Raw genomic sequence first — 15,289 nt, 5'->3', positions numbered from 1 at the left:
GGGATTGAGTGAAGACGGAGCCACTGTACAAGGTATTTAAACCCTTGGACCCGAGCATTGGACTACTTATCCTTGAAAAAGCCCCTATGGGGGGGGACGAAACACGTTGGAAGACCAGTGCCTACCACACAGATACTTGGACTTTTAATGTGTCATTGCATTTCTTTGCATTGAAGTCTTAGGACCTGCAACACGCAGCACAAATGGGCACATATATAGATATAAATAAAAGAGTTGTATCTAATTTATACAATCCTGTAAGTGCTGTAAATCGTTCCTGCACCACGCCTCACACACACGCATGCAGCAGAGAAGGCATGGCACAGAAGTACTGAGGACCAGCAAACACGGCAAAGTTTGCCTACTCGTGTCCTTAAATACCTGATACTGTGTTATCTGTGAATTTAAGGTGGAGAGACTGAGTACACATGGACAGCAAAATCTGCTTCATTAACAAGGATATTTAAGGAAGGCGGAAACCATGGTACCTATCTCTATATACCGTGCATAGACGCGGTGAGAATTAAGAGGACATTGTAACCTAACACTTGGCTGCTTATGTTCTGTTTCTTATCTGGGTGTTGTGGTCACTAATGTAGCAACATATATAATCCATGTCCTAGTCCTGTACTGTATTGTTCTGTAAGTCGTTTGTCTACAACTTGTTTATGTACTTTGTAAGGCGCTGCAAAACATTTGTGGCGCCATATTAAAAAATAATAATAATAATAATCTGAATGAACACCCAAGCTACAGTTTCTGCAGACTGATTTCACATATGAGGATTATTCATTTAAGAACAGCCACCCTACAGCACTGAACATCATCCCATTTATCAGGTGGTTTACACCAGGTCATAGACTATTGATATCTTCAAAGAACACCATTAGGTACAAATCACAGACACAATCTAATAATACCCTTACACGCATTCACAACCATTGTTTAAATGATCATATGTACCTGAGGTTGGGGACACCTCAGATGTGATTAGCAGCTTGGGGTAGAACATATGCCTAAGTAGCAATGACCAACATTAGTAATTAACAACAAACAAAAAAAAGAAATTACTTTTTTTTTTCCAACCCTGTTGCTTAGTAATCACTCTCTACCAGCCATACACAGTGGTCACCGCTACAAACATAATGGAACCAAAAAGGATCTATAAAATAATTCTACCAGGTCTGTCTCAATTTAGACATGCGCAGTGGGAGTATTTATGACTCAGAACAGACTCACACTCGCACCTTGGAAGGTGTAGTCCCTGACCTGGCGAAGGCCAGCTCCAATATACTTGTAAACCAGTTATACACTAAACTCTACTTCAAATCAGTGGACACGGTGCGTATCCACTAGCAGATAGTGGAACGACAGTACGATTACAATATTGTAATCGTAGTCATTCCTCTTCCCCTGCAGTGCCTACACTGAATGATATGTCGTTCAGTGTAGGCACCCTCCCTCATCCCTGAACATGGTCAATGTCGTTATCGGCAGATTGACCAGCATGTTCAGGCGATAACTGATGTCGAAAACGACCAGCGGGAGCGTGTATCGCTGGTCGTTTGACACTTTCATGCCCGGTTCATGCACAATTAATGAGCGATTGCACGATTACGATGTTGTAAACGTGCAATTGCTCATTATTATCTGCTAGTAGATACGCGGCATTATCCAAAAAAAAAACCTAAAACAGATCCCTTCACTACAATGTGGGATGACTGAAAAATTATACCCCTTTCACACCAAACAAATAACCCGGGTTATTGCCAGGTCGATCCGGGTTGAGGCTCTGTGTGAACGGCTCCCAACAAAGAAACCCGGGTCGATTTACCGGGCAATCTTACTCGGGTTGAGAGCAGGGTTGAAAACGGGTAGTTCCCGGGTCATGAGGCAGTGTAAACGGGTGCTACCCTGCTTATTTGACTCGGCTAGCTCTGAAAGATGCTGATTGGAGCTTCTGGGGCACCGGCGGATGATGTAATTTGTCAGTGCCCTGCAGAGAGAGACGCACATGAAGCCATCGCTTGCCTGCCTAACCTCCTGCACCACAGCAGCCTGACCAGCAGCCACAAAAGCAGGCAGGCACACAGCCTGCCACAGCCAGAACAGCAACCTGTAGCAATGCTGTAATCACTCCCCACCCCTCTCTTTTGTTGCCTTTTGTGACCATCTTTGGCAGAACTTAAAACAGACCATTTTTAATGACTTCTATAGAGAAAAGCAGGGATTACCTGGGTTCAGTGTAAACGGGGCAAACCCGGGAATAACCCGGGTCGAGTTGCAGTGTAAACGGGGAGTTCGACTCGGGATTGACCAGTGTTCAAATTCCAGGGTCGGACCCGGGATTTTGGTGTAAAAGGGGTATTAGTGTATTCTTTGATTGTAACATTGTTCCCCACAGGTCAATGGAGGGTGAAAGGTCTGACCTTACTAGCTTGGAAGCAATAACAATCTTGAAGGTTTTTGCACTTAAGGTAGTTTTATCAGAAAAACTAAGTGAAAGGGATCCAAAATATGTCCAAGTATAAAGAACTTATGATACTCTATTTTCAGACATTGGGCCATATCCAAATGCCGGCGAAAAGTCCCAGACTTTATGCGTGCCGGAGTTTTCGCCCTCCTCACCAGTTTTGGCTATGGAAAAGTATCGTGCTCGTCACCGCAATTCGCCCTATTCAATTGCAAAGGACACGAGAATGCGTCCCGGCGAAACTGAGATAGTCGAAAAGTACCATCAGATTTGGAGAAATCAGCCTGACAACCCCCCAAAAGATGCACTGACATGGGGGATTACTATAGGTAACCCCGAATAGCCCTGCTGAAGGTATTTGGGGTGTTTTAATGATCTCAATTGGTGCTATTTAGCGTCTTTGCACAAGTGGTGAAGAATAGCATTTATGCGATTTTTTTGGAAAAAATAAGTAGTCCCAGCAAATTTGGGGTACCTGAAAATGGGTATAAGCATTGTTAAAAATCACTACAGTGCGTTTTTAAAAAACATAAAAGGGGGTAGGGGAGGGGGTCACACACACACCTGGGATCACACACACACATACACACTCAAGTACTCACCCTGCTGCAGAAGACACGGCTCCCAACGCTGCAGGAAAAAAAGACAGCGCTTCAGAAGGTGAGTAATTAATGACTAATTGCTTAATTAGTCATTAGGAAGAGTGCCGCCGGGGTGCCAGAGCATTTCCTGACCATTTTTCCTAAAAATATTCATTTTAGGAATAATTGGTTCTGCTCTGGAGGTGGTCAAAAAATAAATAAACACACCCAGCGCTCAAAAACTAAAAAACCCTGCACCAAACTGAATAGCAAAAATCCTGCACCTGCAGGAAAAACCCATCAGGTGCGGGATTTTTGCTATTCTCGCACCTAATTGAATACCCCCCTAGTACAGGGAAGAGAGATTTATCCAAAAGTGAACAACCATCATCTGCAGATATATCTGTAGATATCTCGATCTGCAGATATATCTGTTAAGCTGGTATACACACTTACCAATCTGTCTGCCCAATGTGCCGGGCTTGACAGTTCAAATGGGCAGACATTTAAATCACCCTCCCAGATGAGAGGTCAATCACCGCCGTGTGACGCAGTATGTGTTCAGGCGATCAGCGGGTCGCCCGTACACACCAGCAGATGGCAGAACTGTGTCAGGTATGTCTGCCATCAGCTGTGCTGCACAGCAGGTGAGATATGTCTGTGAACGTCATAGTTCACAGACATATCTGCTGTACACACCCGACTATCCACTATAAATATATCGCCCATTCAAACGAGCGGGCAATATATGTATCAGTGTGTGCCCAGCTTAAGGTGTGTACCCAGCTGGGTGCACACCTGATAGATATAGCTGCAGATAGAAACATGGAATTTGATGATGGTTGTTCATAGACACTGAACAACCATCATTGCTTATCTGGCTGGGGGTGGCTTTGTATCCTCCTTCCCGGCGCCTGTACACACAGCACAATGCGAAATGTCTGAACGACGTCATTCACAGGCATATATCGTCTGTACACACAGGCCAATGCACACATGATAAATATACCAACTGAAAGGCCGATATATCAGCCAGTATTTACCTAGCATAAGGGGTATATTTACTAAACGCTGACTCTTCAAGCCTGCTGCTTGTTGGTGGTTGTGACTGCAACATTTAAAAGGGCCATAATAATAAATGCGAAATAAGGAGCGCTTTGCTTTTAGTATTATTGCCCTTTTAAATCCTGATGAATATGTAATGGACAATAAAAATATATCCTAAGTAACAGTGTAGAACCTCTACTTACATGAAAAAAAGTGCACCTTTATAAAGGCTTGTTTTATGGTGCACACACACTGTCAGGTTTTCTGTCAGATCTGAACGATAACGATTATAAAAGTCGTTCATATCTGAAAAAAAATCTGACATGTGAGCCTGCAACGATAAACGCATAGTTTCCGTTTGTCAGATAACGATATCTGACATCTGATGCGTTAGCAGTCAGATTTGAACGATTCCATTCATTGTAATACTGTCTGAAATCGTTCAAATCGTTGGTAAAATCGTTCATCTGACATATCCGACCGTGTGTATGCACCATTAGTTGTGGATTAAATTTAGGGATGTGCAGGCTCGGATAGGTTCGAGTTTGCACGTGGAGTTCGGATTTTTCCCTCCAAAAAAACGGAACTCACAACGAGGCAAAACGTCATCTTACATGGACGAACATCATCATTCCTGGTCTTTTGTCCAGGAATGATGATGTTCGTCCATGTAAGATGACGTTTTGCCTCGTTGTGAGTTCCGTTTTTTTGGAGGGAAAAATCCGAACTCCACGTGCAAACTCGAACCTATCCGAGCCTGCACATCCCTAATTAAATTGGATGCCCATTTTTAGGCAGTCCTCCTTTCTCATGTAGTAAATCAGGAGTCCCATATTTTAAATATAAAAATATTACTTGAGCATGTAAGCAACCCATTTTTTTTTTTTTAAACTTATGTAAAAAGAAAATAAGAAAAAAAAAAAAAAATTATATATATATATAATTAGGTATTTATGTCTGTGGGAGGTAGGCTTGATGCGCGCTCCCACTGGTCGTTGGTCGGGTTCTGATCTTTTGAACATGCAGAAAGATCACAACCCTTCTTTCACGATTTGACACATCGTACCGTGTGTACGCACGACGAACAATTTCATGGACTTTTCCTGGCCACTCCCCTCCACCATTTTGTGCCAGCCGACAGGAAGACAGAAGACGCATTGTGAGGTTGTTTGCTGCCAAACGATATATCGTTAACAATTTGCAGTCAATAACGACCCATCTATATCGTTTGATCATTTTTACAATCGTTCCATATGAATGCACAATATAGTTTGTCCGGGAGTGTTCAAGAGAATTCAAGGGAAAACGTCAACGAGATCGTATCGTTGCGCGTGTAGGGGCCTAAGCCATCATGAGCCCTCTTCACTCATGTGCTTCATTTACTCATAGTATTGTCTACTCCTAACACCCCACAAGGGCAACTAACATTTGGTTGCTAACGCCCGGTGGGTTATTTGAGTATAATGATCGCAAATGCAGCAATGTTTATAAACCATGCCCCCTTGTCCTGCATTGTTTTGTACTGTAAGTCACTGTTTTCTTGTTAGCTAATTTGTTTATGTGTTTTGCCGATTTCATGGCTATCGTGAGAAAACTACTACTTTCGGTTTCATAGTTTTCACAGTATCCTAATGCAAACGAGCTTCCGTAAAGACCCCCCAAATACAGACCAATTGTGTGATTGGGGAGTGGGAACTTATCGCTTTCCCGCCATTACCTCACACTGTATAAGAGCTACTGGGGCGTAGTCCTTACACCATTTAGACCATTGTGTTTCCACTGCTTGCCTACACAGTTTACAACATTACATAATTTTCCCTGAAAATGTTTACTCTACTTTAGCATATTCACTGTGTGCACCACTCTTGGAAGCTATAGAAGTGGCTAGATAGATTTGAACTTGCCTTTCCCGCTTGAAGTGTCACAAAAGGTGAGATGGAAATGACATATCAAATCAAGTGTTTTCTTGCTAAATTAATGTTCTATTTCAATTAGGGATGCATAAAAATGGATAGGTATATTTTTGGGTAATTTTAAGCCACTTTTAAATGAAAACTTCAAAATACCCCTCTAATACCCACATGCAATCTTAAATACACCTATCCTACTCATGCAGCACCCCCATATACCTGTCCCACATCATTTAACCCATTTCCCTGCACTTTTTCACCCCCAAAAATGACATGTCACTATTGGCCAAATTAAGCCAATTAAATTATTTTTGCCTTAATAGTCTTTAAGTAGGGTACCCCAGTGGTTCAGCACCAAATCCTGCCATTTTTAGCCAAAAAATAGGGGTTTTGCACAACTTAGCACCTGCTCAGAGGTGGTGAAAAGAAGATTGCCGATAAAACCAGCCCAAACCCCTGAAAAAATGTTTTCGCGTGTAATTGTATAGCTATTCCAAGAAAAACCAGTGTTTTAGGTGCCTACACACATAGCGATGTGCTCACAATCCTACGATTTCCCCCTGAACTATTCCCGGGAGCTCCCCAGCAGTCGTGGGCACGATTTGGTCTGAAAAAGCTGCCAATTTGACACACGATCTATCGTGCCTCCTAAACTATCCAGTGCATCGTGACTTGAGATTGTCAGATATGCCCTACAGCACGGCAGATCTGAAGATGCGATGTGCGACCAGCGGGGACGCGCATCGCATCGTGATCGTAAGTGGGGACTCACAATTTGGGCATATTTTACACGATCTGTCGTTCCGATGCGTCAGAATCGGCTAGATCGGGTAAAATATCGCCTTGTGTAGGCACCTTTACTCTGGAGATTTCTTTTCTGGAGACAACAAAAATTTTAGAAAAATTACAAAGTTTTCTCGAAATACATGTAATAGGATAGGGAGAAAAGTTCTCTCACGAAAATTGTACCACGTGGCAACGGGTCTGTGGGAGGAAACAGGTTATCGCATCTAATTGGATGGTGTCAAGATAATAAAACCAGTTGGGGTGAAGTATATATACATATACAGTAGTATCAGAGATCTCTAGGTAATAGTTATACATCAAACAGAATGTCTCAGAAATCGATAGCATTAGAGTATCAAGTATTGTGTCAAGCAGAAATGTCTTATGCTGGGCATACTCGCTACAATTATCTGGACAATCTGCCCAATATCCCCAAATCTCCCTGATAATTGTAGCATGTGCGACAGACTGAGGCTCAAATATCGATCGGTCGAGCATGCCGGATCGTCCAGCATGCCTGTCCAATGTGATATTCTGTAAGTAAAATGTTGGCTGCATCGGGCAGCAACTGACTGACAGACATTTCCCCTGTTCATTCACCGGGAAGGAACGAGGAAGTCTACTCCCCAGGGGAGGAGCGCAGATATCGGGGCCAATACACTGTGCGATATCTCACAGTGTATGCCTCAGATATCTGCAGGCTGCCAGATAAAATGTCTGTCGGTGTCTGACATACATTAGCATTAGATATACTTCTGAAAACTGTAAATATTAACCCCAAAAAAGTGTGTGCATAAGTCAATTTTTTTTATATGTGTGCACAAAAATAAAAACTATTACATAGCAGTTATTGTAGCTAATTTTATTCTTCGGATCAGTTAACTTTTAAATTAATATTTGGTTTCTTTTATCAAAACCAAAAAGAATACTGTTGCTGATGCACTTGATTTAGTTTAATTTGCTGAAACCAAAGTAATTTTCCCAATGTATTCACAAAACAAAAATATTTAGATGTATCCTCATATATCTAGCCTCAATACACCACGCAGCGTTTAGTGAGCAGCCATAACCCATGGTACTCTGCTAGCATTGGGCGTTGTGTTATTTGCTGAAATGCATCTAAGTCGCAATGTGATGCGACTAGAACGCACCAGCAGACTGTGCTTATCAATTTGATATGAACACTTGTCTGTGTGCACCCAAGCCTGTATATGAAGCACAACTCAACTTGAAATGTAAAAAGCTGTAGCCGCTACATTGTAGCACTTCACATACAGTTTGATGCTGGGTACACATTAGCCGATGTGTACCCAGCACGTTATCGTAGGCGGCAGGTCCCGGCAAGTGCATACACACTTACCGATGCCGGGAGCGACGGCGGAGGCCATGCTGCATTGAGGAGCATGGCCTCCGCCAACGATATCGAGGTCTGATGGGCGATGTCGCTTACAACACGCGGGTGCGCGTATTGTCAGCGACATAGCGGGTACACACTGCCCAATGTGGTCGAAATGTTGTCTGATCCGGCTGATCGAACGACATATCGTTTAGGGTGTGCCTGGCTTTAGAGACTCACGTATACAAGTGTCGCATACAATATTAATCAGCAGAGTCTGCTGGGGCGTCCGAGTCACATCGCAACTTAAGACACATTTTCAGCAAAAAATAAGCCCGCGCTAGCAGAGTCTCATGGAATCACGGCGCCCTAGAGTATCAGCATTGTTTACAGGGCACCCCTTAAGCCAAAAGTTTGTTATTGAGAAATTCTGAATAAAATGTACTGAAGTAGTAAAGTGAAGTAAATTGTGGTAACCTGTCATCCTTAAGTTCAGTTATGTGGTGGGGGACAGGTTTGTGCTTCTGTTTGTCCACGTATTTAAATTACATCAACCATAAAGAATTTGATTTGGTGCTGGACCACCAACCTGAGGCACCCCTGCAAGTGTCCCGAGGCACCCCAGGATGCCACGATGCACAGTTTGGGAACCACTGATGTAGGAGGCGATTCAATTGTTTTGTGAGCCCCCTGCTGGGTGTCTATAAGAACAGGCGCCCGATGGAGCAGTTCAAAATGTTTTCCATTCTGGCGCCCATAAGTATTTACCACACCAGCGACTAAACCTGTCTAAAGAAGTGGTTAGGGTGCAAAAAAAAAAGAAAAAAAGAGGATTTTGCACACCTTTCTTCTCGCACCTAAGGAGGCTGCGAGAAAAAAAATTAGTCCTCCCGCAGCTTTAGGATTCCAAACGGAGCAACAATTGAATCGCTACGTGAGGAGTCTATACATAGAGACACCTAGCGGAAGGTGCTCAAAACAATGGGATCCCCAAGTGCATTATTGATTAAAATATATATTTTTGTTTACTTATTATTGAACACAAAGTCTGATACAATCTAGAAGAGTTATGGAGGCAGAAATATACACACACCTACATAACCCGAGACTTAAAATTGTAAAATAAAGACAAGTAAACATAGCAAACCGCAAATGTACCACAAAGCGTTAAAAGGGGGAGGGAAGGGTCACCTCAAAAGAAAATAGTGTGGTCCAGGATCTCGCTCCCACTCTTGCTCGTGGCTAACCTGAGGTCCCAGTGTGGTGCCCAATACCATCAAGGCTAGCGATCATACCTCATAGTAAGGAAAGGAAATACAAAGATGGTAGGATGAGAATTTGGTATAGGAATGGACCATACAGACCAGATTTGAGCCATGGAGAGGAGTAAGTGGCAGAGAAACCCAGAGGGAAATCAGAATTGTCGCACAGAGGGCTGATGGGCGAAACCAGGGTCTGAAAGAGAAGGAGAGATCTGCACATGTCCCAAATTTTTGCTGAGAATTTCAAAGTAGGTTGGGACTTTACTATACCTATCCAGTACTCTTTAGAGAGACCCCAGACATTAGAAATAGTGGAGATAGCAAGATACTTGGATTCAATATTGAGCCATGATAAAGTGTGAGGAGGGTCAAATGAGGCTGTAATTTGGCTGATATAAACTGCCCAATAGTAAAGCTTAACCCTCTATCCCCACACCCGGTAGGTTTCAGTAAGGACAGTCCAGTGTGGGGTTGCTTATTGATCCAAATTCATTTAGAAAGGAGTCTCTGAAGAGAAAAATTCTGAGAAGGAGGCTTGGACTAGCCAGGTTTGGAAGAGATACAGGAGTTTAGGGAGGATATTCATCTTAAGTGGTATGATCCTGTTCAGCCACGAGATTATCAGAGATTTCCAGTAATGAAGGTCCTACTGAATTTTGGCAAAAAGTTTAGGGAATTTCTGAGTATATAGAATCATAGGAGACAGTATTGGGAGAAGGGGAATTGTGTTTCCAAAGGTGGAAGATTAAGCAGCATAGCTTCCAATATTGAAAAGTTCATTTTGTAGAAAAAGATTAGTAGTAGGCCACGGTATTGAAAAGTGTAGGGAGGGAGTTCATAGGCTGCTGCAGTGTTAGCAGGATGTCATTAGCGAACAAAGAAATCTCTCTCTCTCAATGTCCACAGCGCCACACCATGAAAATCCTATAGGCTCGAATAGTTGCTGCTAGAGGCTACAAAAAAAATCAGGGAAAAATATAAATGAGGACAAGGGACAGCCCTGGTGGGTGCCATTGTGTATAGTCACAGGAACTGAAGGGACACAATTTGCCATGATCCTAGCCAAGGGGCAAGTATAGAGAGCTTCAACACCCATAAGGAGATTTCCAGAGAGACCAAAATTGTGCATACTACGGGACATAAAGCGCCTTTTCGGCATCAAGGGATAATATAATTGCATGGGTTTTTCTGGAGTTTATAATGTGGAACAAGTCAATGGTGTGCCTCAAACCCATTCAAGATGGCTGGCATATTAGCCAGCAGTAGTATGAATGGTACTGTAAAGACCCACTTGTCAGCTTCCCCTTTCAAATACATTCTGAACCATCCCAAAGCTATTCTCCCAGTATACTTTTGCCCTTTTTTTTTCCATTATTTTTTTAAATGGATACCTATATCACAACTGTTCTTGGGACATTACATATAGGTAGTGACACTTCTCTGAAAGGAAACTTACAGGAGTCTGCAGTTACCCGACTGATACCCCTTTTACACTGGCCAAATAACCCGGGTTATTGCAGTGTCAACCCAGGTTGTGGCTCAGTGTAAAAGGGACCAGTGTTGAATTCCCGGGTCGAGCGAGCATAGTTGAACATGGGAACGACCCATGTAACACTGGAGTGTGAACAGGTGACCCGGGTCATCAGACCCAAGTCCCGTTCACAGCATAGGAAGAGGCGCATCCCTGGCGCTTGGAGAGAGCCGCTGCACCCATGTGCAATGTAAACAGCGCCGGCCCGTGAATAACAACTCCTTGTTCTAGTGCAGGCATGTCAAACATGCGGCCCGAATAAACATTATTTGCATTATGTGGGCACAACATAAGGGGAATTACAGGGGGCTCTGCATAAGGGGCACTACTAAGGGCATTACTGGGAGCACAGCATAAGGGACATTACTAAGGACATTACTGGGGGCTCTGCATAATGGGCAATTCTGGGGCACAACATAAGGGACATTACTGGGGGCTCTGCATAAGGGGCACTACAGAGGACATTACTGGGGGCTCTGCACAAGGGGCATTACTTGGGGGCATTACTGGGGACTCTGCATAAGGGGCATTACTGGGGGCTCTGCATAAGGGGCATTACTGGGGCACTGCATAAGGGGCACTTCTAGGGGCATTACTGGGGCACTGCATAATGGGCACAAATTCAGGGGGCATTGCAAAAAGGGCTCTAATACAGGGTGGAATTGCAGAAGGGGTACTACTACAGGGGGCACTGCATTGGTTTTTATTAATAATAAACCTTTCAAAATTGCATATGACTTTTTTTTTTTTGTTGTGGCCCACACACTCGTAGACCTTGAATATTCGGCCCGGTTGGTATTTTGAGTTTGACATGCTTGTTCTAGTGCATTGTTTTCTAATGCTAGCAATCACATTGCTCTGCAGAAAGCCATTCTGCAGATAATTATAGATTTGTTACCTATCTTTTTGTTTGTTAGTTTCTGTGGATTTCAATTGTGTATGAACCATGAAACATATTAAATGAATGTGTTCAAACTCCCTCCATCCCCCAACTATTACACTTGGCCTGTTGGGTGTAATATAAAGTAGCTAGGCTAACATGTTGATGTTTTCACATGGCAAACCATAGAAAATGCTACATGAAAAAAAAAAATGCTTTAAAATACTACACAGGTTTTCTGTATAAAGAAAACACACAAAAGGTATAGCAAAGTCTGTGTTCCATTCAGAATGCAATTTAGGAAGACCGTTTTAGAGGTGTTACATATCTATTAATACAAAATTAATTATAATTTACACAAATGTATCAGGGAATATAATTTATCAAATAGAGGTTATGCATTTTCTGGGAAAGATGTACCAAGCCATGGAGAGTGATAAGTTGGAGAGAGATAAAATACCAACCAATCAGCTCTAAAGATTTGAATATGAAGAAAGATGAGTAATAGGATCCAGTGACCAACTATTTGTGGCAAGGGGAAGTAGTGGTTTAGGCACCCCTGGGGGAGGTTAAGGTTAGGCACCACCAGAGGAAGAGGGGGTTTAGATTAGGTTTAGGCAAAAAGTGACAGATGCGATACATTACCGCAGTAGGTAACAACACATCTAGCCACGAGGCACTATTTAATGAGGATTTCTGCTTGCATCCTCAGAAGTTTATAGTGCAAGCAATCGAATAGCTCCAGGCACTTGGGAGCTACATCTTCACAATGAGAATTGAATTCCCCTCATTGCTGTATTAATAGGTCATCTTTATAGTACAGCTTCACTCTTGTGTAATGATTCACTGCAGTGCTCTTGCAAATAAAATGGTCATTCAAAAATAGTGACTAGTTGTTAATGTACAGAATGTTGTCTACAAACTAAAGAAACAGTTATATAGCTCCAACTGTACAACGCAGTGTCAGAATTACTTAGACAGGTGAGTTAGCCACATAGGCCCCTCAAGGGAAATAGCCACAACAAATTCTGTAAAGTGAGAAATAATACCAGGTGTGTAACCTGGGGAAAGAGGAAGAATATGTAAACCAGGTAACAAAACAATAAAATATGTGTTTGTTCTCCAAATAAATATTGCTTCACATCTCATTTTAATAATGATCAGCACCATGGAACAGTCTAAATTTGTGGATTTTTTTGACAAAATTTAGCAGATCCATAGGGTAAATGTTGCAACTAGAATCCAGAAAGCCATTTTTCTGTTCTCTATGTGGGCATAGGGCCTGATGCAGCAGTTTGCAGATTCAAAATTATCGTGAATTTGCACGTGTGCAGGACCTATTCTGCACACGCACGCAGACCCTTGAATACCTCTGCCTAATTGACAGGCAGAGGCATTTACGGGGCAGGGGGCAGCCGGCATTTCCGGAAACAGGCGCATGTCCATCCCATTTTCCGGGAGTGACCAGCCCAGGATCTGCGTTGAGGCTTCTTACTCAGCTGGCCGTCGACCACCGATGGTCGCGATCGCAAATGCAGCAGGGGGTGTTATACACCTCCTGCTGCATTTGCATTATTGCAAGGATCACAATTGCAAAGCTGCCTACAGCTTTGCATCCTGTGCAGCTTTGCAATCCTTCCTGAATCAGGCCCATAGTTTGTAAATGTGTCCATATACTTGCTGCAGCTTAATCATACCAATGTCAGCGGATCCAAATGCAATAAAAATATTAAATAACTAGCACAAGTAACTGTTGGACATACTCTATTTATTAACAGCTATTTACATAGCACATTAGGTCGAATACATTTAATTTGAAAAGCAAAATGTCCACAATGCAGCATGTGACACTTTCCTTCCCCCAGTATACTTTTTTTTCCCCAGAGGTGCAGTGTGGTTTGCACCCACAAGACTCTGAAAGCAGAACGGAGGATGCCAGGTACCTACCAAACTTCATGTATGTCAGGTAAACAACATTTTTTCATCAGTAAAACGTATAATAAACTATCCAAGACTTAAGGTGGGTACACACTAGACCACAGGTTCTCAAACTCGGTCCTCAGGACCCCCACACAGTGCATGTTTTACAGGTCTCCTAACAATCACAGGTGAAATAATTAGCTCCACCTGTTATCTTTTTGAATGTGTCAGTGAGTAATGAATACACCTGTGCACCTGCTGGTGACCTGGAAAACGTGACCTGTGTGGGGTCCTGAGGACCAAGTTTGAGAACCACTGCTCTAGACAATATATATAGGGTACATCATCTAGTGTGTGCCCACGATACACGCACTCCCGCGGGTCATTAGTAACATCGCCCGTCGGCCCTTCTGCAGCATGAGACATCTCTCCCCCTCTCTGCCGCCCCCTAGTCCAACAAATTTCTAACGTAAATTATGAGCAGTACAGGACTGCGGACAGGGAAAAAAAGGATATAGAAAACGTATTGAAAACAGATTAGTGAGGAAGTAAATGACAGCAGTATAGGTGATTGCTGAACAGAATATATACAAGCGGCAAAGTGCATATCCCGCATACACAGATACACAGCAGGAAGACTGGCTGGGTGTGTTATCAGTGTGCTTCACAGCAATAAGACACAGGGGGTGATGTGGGCTGTACCTGGGGCAGAGCATGCTGCTGTCAGAAGGGAATAATACACGTCTCACCTGGCAGCCCTTCTTGTGGTGAAAGCCGACTACCACTATGTGCAGTACCGGCCCCCCTCTCCCAACGCTGCTCCCGGGGCTCTCCTGCCCATCCATATGCGAGGCACAGCCGCCTGTTCGGCCAAGGCCAGCAGGGGGAGCCCTCCTGGGACGCGGCGTGAAGATGGGTGTGTACGGGCTGTCTCCAGGGACACGGTGACGGAAACACGCCGGCTGCTCTCACACCCCGTGATGTGTGTTACCCTGCGCCCGGTACCCGCCTCTCCCCCTGCAGGACTATTACCAGCCAGAGCTGTCACTCTCCCCCCTTCCTACTACGTGCTGTGGTCACATGTTAGTGACAGGTCCTGGTGACGTCGCCACGCACGCGCCTAAACCACGCCCCCTTTCCAAGTCAGGGCGTGTTACGTCAAGGCTGCTCAAGCTCCTGAGTCCTGCCCCAGTCATCATACCTCCTGCGTCACTCACACATTAGTGCATTATGCCGTGTGTCCCTAAACCAGTGTTGGCTAGCCTTGACACACCAGCTGTTGTGGAACTATATATCCCAGCATGCCCTGCCACAGTTTTAGCATGCCCTAATAGCAAAACTGTAGTAGTGCATGCTGGGTTATGCATACCCTCCAACATTTTAGAGTATGAACCCGGTGCATGGGGGCGTGGCCACAGATAAAGGGGCGTGTCCACGGGGCTGGAGGCATCGGCGCTGGCAGGTTTAAAACTTGCAGTATAAGTGTTATACTGCAAGTTCTATATACAGGCGCTAGCGACGGTCAGGGCAAACTTTAGAGGAGGAAGGAGGACTGAGAATAGC

General features: G+C 43.7%; 1 protein-coding gene across 1 annotated transcript in view; it reads right to left on the bottom strand.

Moving 5' to 3' along the window:
• Positions 1-14,831, bottom strand: part of AVL9 (AVL9 cell migration associated) — a 99,692-nt gene extending 84,861 nt beyond the window's left edge. The window contains exon 1 of the mRNA XM_088464308.1: positions 14,476-14,831. Coding sequence (XP_088320434.1) covers positions 14,476-14,571 — 96 coding nt within the window. The 5' untranslated portion in view covers positions 14,572-14,831. The remainder of the gene's footprint in view (positions 1-14,475) is intronic.
• Between the last annotated feature and the right edge of the window lie 458 nt (positions 14,832-15,289).

This window comes from Taudactylus pleione, unplaced genomic scaffold, assembly GCF_031769625.1.
Source record: "Taudactylus pleione unplaced genomic scaffold, aTauple2 ptg000054l, whole genome shotgun sequence".
NCBI lineage: Eukaryota > Metazoa > Chordata > Amphibia > Anura > Myobatrachidae > Taudactylus > Taudactylus pleione.
Note: the sequence above shows the minus strand (reverse complement) of the source record. Positions and strands in the feature narration are given on the sequence as shown.